At 38.5% G+C, this 8,628-nt stretch overlaps 1 protein-coding gene and 1 non-coding gene across 5 annotated transcripts in view; both read left to right on the plus strand.

Moving 5' to 3' along the window:
• Positions 1–8,123, plus strand: part of LOC140429253 (KH homology domain-containing protein 4-like) — a 55,643-nt gene extending 47,520 nt beyond the window's left edge. For all 4 annotated transcript variants that reach the window (XM_072516023.1, XM_072516025.1, XM_072516022.1 and 1 more), the window contains 3 exons: positions 2,033–2,143; positions 3,589–3,673; positions 7,403–8,123. In XM_072516023.1, coding sequence (XP_072372124.1) covers positions 2,033–2,143; positions 3,589–3,673; positions 7,403–7,689 — 483 coding nt within the window. In that variant the 3' untranslated portion in view covers positions 7,690–8,123. The remainder of the gene's footprint in view (positions 1–2,032; positions 2,144–3,588; positions 3,674–7,402) is intronic.
• On the plus strand, positions 176–317 carry LOC140430186 (small nucleolar RNA SNORA47). Its single transcript, XR_011949362.1, has one exon. It is a non-coding gene; the product is annotated as a small nucleolar RNA SNORA47 (small nucleolar RNA).
• Positions 8,124–8,628: the final 505 nt, after the last annotated feature.

An 8,628-nucleotide genomic window follows, 5' to 3' on the forward strand; every position in this document is an offset into this window, starting at 1 on the left:
AACAAAACTCATATAATTAGATCTATTCAATCATTTTAATTTCTCAGTCATCGTGTAAGTATGACTATTTTGTGGGATCAGTATTAATATGTGAGATTTTGCTGTTTTGGCAAATTTTTTGTACATTATTTTAATATACACAAAGTAACTGTTTTATCCACATTTGTGAATGCATTGGAGGATTGAGAAGGTAAGGCAGCTTTTTAACTGTGCTGCACTTACTGGTAGAAACCTCCCATATTAAAATAATGCCAGAAGTGTGTTCTAAGCTACAGTGCATCATTGTTGCTAACACACATCACTGCTGCATACACTGTTTCATAAGAATGTTAAACACAGATTAGAAAGGTCAGTCACACTTCTTCAAATCCATTCTTTTCAAAGATCATGAACTTCAACAATTTTGGATACTACATTTAATTTAAGAGGTTCTGTTCCTCAGAGATAAATTGAGTGAATATTGGAATGTCTATCTGGTTTTTCAGGCTTTATATTCACTATTGTCTCCATCAGCATGACATTTGCATAGTTTTAACAATTTGCTGGTCACTGTTTGTTGGGACATTCGGTCATTCCTCGTGTTCTTTGTAATTTTTAAGTGTTCCTAATTAAATATTTACTCCATCTTAAAATTAACCAACATAATATTAGCTACTTCAGGTGAAAATCTATTCTGGAATGGTTACAGTGCTGGAGGCTCTCATATCCGTGCTAGCTTTCTGCAAGAGCTACCCACCTAGTCCTCCTCCCTTGCCTTTCCCTGTAGCCCTGTTTTTTTCCTTTTCAGATAATTATCCAGTTTCCTTTAGAAAGCCACGGTTGAATCTGCCTGCACAACACTCTGAGGCAGTGCATTCCAGATAAGTAAAAAAATAATTTACCCATGTTGCTTTTGGTTCTTTGCTAGCCACCACAAATCCGTGTCCTTTGGTCCTTGGCCCTTCTGCCAACATGGATAGTTTTTCCCTAACTGATTTCCCTCGTGATTTTGAACACCTCTATAAAATCTCCCCTTGATCGTCCCTGCTCTACGAACAGCCCCAACATCTCCAGTCAGATTATGTAACTGAAGCCCTCATCCCTGGAATTTTTCTTTTAAACGTTGCCGTACTCTTTCTCATACCTTCATATTAGATGAAAATTACAATACATATGTCTGTATATCCACTACCATAGGGTGAACTATCTTGTCCTGTTTGATTATTACACTCATGCTCTTTAGTTCTGTGCTGTAAATCCAAGTTGAATAACCAACTTGCATTGTTATTCCTCTCAAGGTCTTGGGATCATCTCACTTTGGAAGTTAAGGACTTAAAACTGTTCATCAAATTTCAGTGACATTACCACTGAGTTGTGAAAGGTTATATTAATCTATTTCAACTTCAGAGACTATTCTGAACATAAACAGTAGTGTTATAATACAGCAGTCTTTAAGGAAATTATTTTGTTCCAATCTATTTTCAGCCAATAGTGTGTCGCAATTGATTGATTTAATAGCCAGATATAGGTTTAGGGTTGGATTATTATGAATCAATGTTAACCTTAATAGCAAAAAATGCTGGAGAACTCAGCAAGTCTGACAGCATCTGGAGCGAGAAACAGAGTTAACATTTTGAGTTTGTATGACTTCAGAGTTTTTGTTTTTATTAACTTTAATAGCACTGGTTACAGCACTGGTTACAATCTATTAAGTTGATGTATTGCTTAATTGACAGCAGGGAAGGAAATGCTGCTTTGTAACAGTTGCGACGCATACTCAATTTTTATCTTTCTAATAAATGAAAAACTGGTGGTTAGAATTTTAAAAGTATGCCATTAGCTGTTTTGCCCGTTTGTTTATTCATTCAGTGAACAATGACCATCTAAAGCCAGTACTGAGGTCTATGCAATTCAAATTCCAAAGAGCTCTTAAGATCCTGTTTGCATTAGAAAAACTAATTTAAAATGGTGTACGATTGTCATAATCGAATTTGTTTTATGCTTTGTATGCAATCACGCCTGTTGATTTCTGTGGCCTTTTTTCTACTCATAGCACGGACCATTTCACTTGACTAATCTAGGTACTAGGAGCAGTCAGGATATGGGATCTGGGATGAAGATAGCTGCTGATTCTGTCCTCTTTGGAAGGGGAAGAGAAAGGCAAGTCATTTTCTGTCGCAATTGCAAGGTGTTGTTTGTTTGAGAGATCGTTAACTTGATTCATACAGGCCAAGTTGAAGAAAAGGGACTGGACCCAGTGAACCAAATTTGACATTGTCCAAACACTTACAGGGTTTTCCTGCGTGGGTGGAATTTAAGATTAGGACCATTCTTGCCATGCTAATGCTGTAATTAGTGAATGTTTGCAGCCTATCCTTTTCTAGAATGAAGGTTTGCAACTGCCTAGAGAAACACAGTGACCTTTCGCTGAACTTTTACTGACCATAGGGTTCCTGGGGCCAGACAATTTGTCTCAATGATGCTGACACAGTATGTGAGCTAAAGCCTTAAAATTCAACCAAGCCTCGAGGCGAGGAATTGTTTTTGGAAAAGTTTAACACGCTACTATTCACTAAGAATTTTCAGGTGTAACCAGCACCTGCTGGCTGATTCCCCGGCTAATTTGCAGGAATACACCAGAAAAGCCCTTCAGCATCACCTCACTTTGTTGCCACTGGCATTAAACCCTGCCGTGGATTGGGTCTGTGTTGGGGTTGCACATTGGCCAGGATAAGAAGTCCTGATCCTGGTTTGCAGTTTTGGTGGGCAACTTTATACTTCAATTCCAGCTTCCGGTGACTGTGTAGTTTGAAGCATGTAAATTTGGTTGACTCCACAGTGAACAAAAAACAATTCGAACATTTCTAATTCTCTACCGTTTCCTGTTTCCCCACTTTGTTTTTTATCCAAGTAATTCTTATAGTCGTTACATTGCAAATATTGTTAGTTTTCTGAGACTGGCTGTTGTGGCTTAGCTTACACCATCAAAAATGTCACTGCTCCAAAATATCTTCAGACAATAAACTCAACTTATTTGTTCCATTTCTGCTGTTTTAATTCCTTGTGTTATCTGTACCCTCATCTTTGTCAGGTAAAGTAGTTCTAGTATAAAAACCCTCTGCAGAGTCAGCGAAATTGTTATGCCATGCATATGAAAATATATCAAACATCTAAAGTTGACATTGCGCTGTATTTTAAATAGAAAATGTATCTGTTTGATGTAGTATAACATGATCTTAGATGCTTGATATAGAAATTGAGATACAATGAACATTTTAAAGGTATGTTTAGGAAAGATCTAAATATTCAATATTTGGCTAATGATTTAATTCTGATATAGTGCATGCTATATAGTTGAAGTACGGTGTACCTTCTAGGTTCACATGTTTCACTCTTTTTCCTTCCAGTGTGTGAAATTATGTAACATGCAATTATCATTGAGTTTTCCATGAAGTTTGAAAGCTAATGAAATACAAAGTATGATGGGTTTACAATGATCATTTGTCTGCATTAATTGAAAAATTAAGATTGTACCAATTGATACTGTGTATTGTCTACAGTGATCAAATACTTGAGTTAGATGATTCTTCTTTTGTATCATGCAGGCAGCTGATACCCCTGCTGTCCAGCCATGGAGATCATTCTGAAATGCCAAAGACCTCGATGCATATGTTACATTCTTTTAACATGCAAGGTGAGAATCCTCCACAATTAAACTAAAAAGTCCCTTGTTCTACTAATTCAAGGTGACATGTCCTAATCATTTCCGGATCAAACTAGATTAGTGCTCCAAATATATTGAATAATTTTTACCCAATTTTCTTCTCATCCTTTTTATTGTGAAGTGGATGATTTGTGCTAAGTGCTGTCCCTTGGGTATACAGTAGCTTCTCCATCTGTAACTTTAGATAGGGTTGCTGGCAGTCTGACCCTGTTGTCAAGGCATCCACATTGACAGATGCAAAGCATATGGGTTTTTCTGTCTTCACAAGCCCTTCACCTCTTTGTCCTTCACCAGTGATGCTGAAATCAGCTGTATATTGTTGCCTTGGTTGAGACCAGCAACCCACACCTGGGACTTTACTTGCTGAGCTATGAATGGATGGATGATACTAGATTTTAATTTTGTATGATTAAAAATGCATACCACCTGAAAGGTAAGTTCAACTTGCTGTTCAGCCAGTGTACGGTGTGACCTTCCCACAACAAGAACTGGCAACATACGAAAGAAGTGCAGCTGGCACTGCTTTTGTCTATAGTATGTGCTGTGGACAGTTAAAGGGATGATGGGTGCATTCTGTACAAAGTACTTCCTTCATTGGTATATGTAAACAATTATTTTTATGAACTTCCTTTTCTTGTACTGTGTCCCCAGTTCTATCAGGAGCTGTTCTAAAATGTATACATTTTATTTATATGGGAGTTGGAGCTGCAGACTGGCTCATTAAGCTAATGTTAAAATGTATAGCTGCCTCTGGCTGAGCTTCTGGTATTTGAGGCAATCGTGGATGCCTGTCAGCTTCTTTTGCCATTCGAGTACAATAAAGCAGGCACGGAATGGAAGAAAACATACGTAATTGCATCATAGATTATGATAGAATTTACAGTGCAGAAGGAGGCCATTCGGCCCATCGAGTCTGCGCCGGCTCTTGGAAAGAGCACCCTACCCAAGGTCAACACCTCCACCCTATCCCCATAACCCAGTAACCCCATCCAACACTTAAGGGCAATTTTGGACACTAAGGGCAATTTATTATGGCCAATCCACCTAACCTGCACATCTTTCGACTGGGAGGAAACCGGAGCACCCAGAGGAAACCCACGCATACACGGGGAGGATGTACAGACTCCGCACAGACAGAGACCCAAGCCGGAATCGAACCTGGTAACCTGGAACTGTGAAGCAATTGTGCTATCCACAATGCTTCAAAAAAAACGAGTAGGCCATACTTACTCTGGAGCCTGCTCAGTGATTTAATAGGATTGTGGCTGATGCTTGACCTCAACTCTACTTTCTTGCATCTCCATCTTCCTTGATTTTCTGAGTATCTAAAAAAACTTCTCACCCTTGAATAACTCAGCAACAAAGCGCCCACAGCCCTCTGGGGTAGCAAATTCCTAAGATCCAGGATGCTCTGAATGAAGAGATTGCTTCTCATCTCAGTCCAAAATGTACTGGCCCTTGGAAAGAGCACCCTACTTAAGCCCCCACCTCCATGGCTATCCCCGTAACCCCACCTAACTTCTTGGACATTAAGGGGCAATAGCATGGCCAATCCACCTAACCTGCACATCTTTGGACTGTGGGAGGAAACCCATGCAAACATTGGGAGAAAGTGCGAACTCCACACACAGTCACCTGAGGCCAGGCCCCTGGAGCTGTGAGGCAGCAGTGCTAACCACTGTGTCAGTGTGCTGCCCCCTTACCCCGAGACTCCCTGAAAGAACTACCTCTCACCATTAGCCCCTCAAATTCTTGTGCTTCAACGAGAATTATTTTTCTATGTCAAGTACTAGTTTTCCTCTACCAATGAAATTGGGTCATTTGGGGTTTTTAATTAGTAGTCCTGATTGTTTCTCATTTCTGTCAGTGGTGTAAATAGTAAAGCAAGTGCATCACAGTTTTGACCTCCAGAAAACATTGCAGTGTCAGCTGGAGGAGCAACTTCCAATATGATAAGAAGTAAACTGGCTGCATTTTTCAGCTGAATGTCTGAAAAGCCTTGTTTTACTCTTACATGTTCTACTCTTACATATTCTTATTGAAAAGTGATTGAAATTTAATTGAAGGACAAATTGATGTCTGTTTCTAACACGCACTAACGTTTGAAAATAAAGATTTATTTTTAATAAAACATTGATTTGCAACCGTGATGCTTCTTCAGAAAATAGTAGATTTAGGGAACAGGAGAAAAAGTCGAATACAGTATGAAAACAAGTACATTGATTTTTGAATCATGCAATGGAGCTGAGATTTGAGTTTGAAATACAATATTCCAATCAAGGTGAAGAGGTAGGTTAAACTACATGCAGACTGATTTTGCTAATTCTAAAATAGTAACCTTCCTGAAATTTTAAAAATCTTTCCAGAAGTTTCAGATCTTATTTTAAATGACACTAGTATCTTAATTGAAATGAATTTTTAATTAGTACATTGGACAGACAATTCTCAAATTTAGCATAAAGATTGCATATACTGTATCATACTACACCTGTAGAAGCATGCCTTTTGATTAATGGTTATAAAGAAGCTATCACCTTTCCCTCGCTGAAGGAGAAATACATCTGGATTGTTGGTGGGTGTTGAAGGAGAAGCATATGCTTTGACTTGTCTACCTACAAATTCATTAATAAACTTGCACAGCTGATAAAGTCAACTGGATACATTTTTAACAATAGACCTCGTATTTTTAAAAGCTCTATATGGTGTGAGACACCCAAGCATGGGCTGTACTGTGTACTTTGGTGAAGTAACAGCATTTACAATAAACCCCACTCAAGTATCTGATGCGTTACGCAGATGTCTTAACAGCCAACGGATTTACTGCTGTCACATCCCAATACAAGATTGCTTGGTTTAAAAAAAACTTTAAGATAAATAATTAATCCTATTTCCTTCAATATCCCTAGAAATGTGATTTATCCAGCGATATTCTAAAGACTTTGATCTAGGTACCTACATGATTTACACATTTGCATACCATTTTTGTGCTATGTCTAATTTGCTACGGACATAGTAAATCATTAAATTACTAAGTCTTTGGAGAGAAAACCTGAGGTATGCCTAATTTGTTCATTTTATTTTTGTGCATTGTCTAGTGGAAGTTTTAGATTACCATAACATTACCGATAAATAAGAAACGTTAACATTTACTGCTATATTAGTTGGCATTGGGCTAAATCGCTGGCTTTGAAAGCAGACCAGGCCAGCAGCACGGTTCAATTCCCATACCAGCCTCCCCGAACAGGTGCCGGAATGTGGTGACTAGAGGCTTTTCACAGTAACTTCATTTGAAGCCTACTTGTGACAATAAGCGATTTTCATTTCATTTCATTAGTGAAACCTAACAAGTATGCATAACTGATCAAATATGGGGCATTGTTTAATAAGACTTTTAATTATTATGCTGTATCATAGTAATATGTAGCAATTGATCTGAATTTAATTTTTCCTTTCTTTTGTGTCTTGTGTTCTCTTACATGTTTCTGATGGGACATCACCTGCTGCTGTCAACTTGACATGGTTTTATGACATCTTCATTGTGTACTGTACAAATGATTTATTTTAACATTAACTGTCTGTAATTATTTTAAACATTAACAATGTGTTCTCTTTCCCACAAACTAAATTTTCTTTTTTTTTTATATTGAATATTTCTTGGCTTTCTGTATGGTGTTTGGGGATTCTTATTTTAAAATGTAGGTCATATCTCTTCTCCAAGCCATAAGCGACACAAGACTAGTGATAGCCTAGGTGCCCTGGCTCAGTATGGAGAGGATTCTTCAGATGAGGAAGATGACCGGCATAAACGAGGTGGGAGATACCGACCTTCTGGAAATGCATCACGCAATATGTACCATCCCTACTTTCAGCATTCTATCCAACACCAACATCATCACCCTCATCACCACCACCACCAGCAGCAGCAACAGCAACATGGCTTACCGAGGTCCCAAAATTCCATGCCCTTCTGGATGGCACCTAACTAATGTTGTAAATGTATTTTTGCCAATATTCTCTTCACCATGTGCAGCTAAATTACAAATTGTACAAATGAGCCTGAGTGCAGTACTACTTACCCAGTATGCCTGGATTCCTGGAATTAACTTTAATGGACCATCATTATCAAATGGCTGACTGCAACATTGGAAGATGGACTTTATGCAAGGTGCAGAAACATGTGAAGAACCATCCTATTGGCATTTTTGCACATCCATTAGCTACAATACTTTGACAGTCAGATTATCTTCAACAAACAATCAATTCCAGAATTAAGGACATAGTGAAAACTCCAGCTTTTTTCCCCTCACTGGTACTTTGTAGAAGCATGATTCATGCACCAATCTTTTATGTTGTAATTGGCAAGAATTTAGTGTATTAAATACAGCTGTAAAATAAAAAGTGAAGGAAAAGATATATGTTACATGGTGTTGAAAACTGCCTTTTCTGGCTTTGACATTGTGAAAGTTTTTTTTTTGTTTTTGTTTTTTTGCTGATGCGGGGCAGGGGGTTATGGTCTGGGCAGCTCGGTAGCAGGGGTTGCTTCACAGCTCCAGGGTCCCAGGTTTAATTCCAGGCTTGGGTTACTGTCTGTGTGGAGTTTGCACGTTCTCCGTGTCTGCATAGGTTTCCTCCCAATCCAAAGATGTGCAGGTTAGGTGGATTGGCCATGCTAAATTGCCCTTAATGTCCAAAAAGGTTGGGTTTGATGGGGTGCTCTGTCCAAGGGCTGGTGCAGACTCGATGGGCCGAATGGCCTCCTGCATTGTAAATTCTCTGAATCTTCTATGAATAGCTAGGTACTTCAAATTGACCAAAATAATAGGTAGTTGAAATTAACCCTTAGTCTTAACTTGATGGGACACCCATTACCATTGTTATTTAGGAAATCATGAAAATATTATTTTAAAAATATTTTTATTCAAGGC

This window comes from Scyliorhinus torazame, chromosome 9, assembly GCF_047496885.1.
Source record: "Scyliorhinus torazame isolate Kashiwa2021f chromosome 9, sScyTor2.1, whole genome shotgun sequence".
Taxonomy (NCBI): Eukaryota; Metazoa; Chordata; class Chondrichthyes; order Carcharhiniformes; family Scyliorhinidae; genus Scyliorhinus; species Scyliorhinus torazame.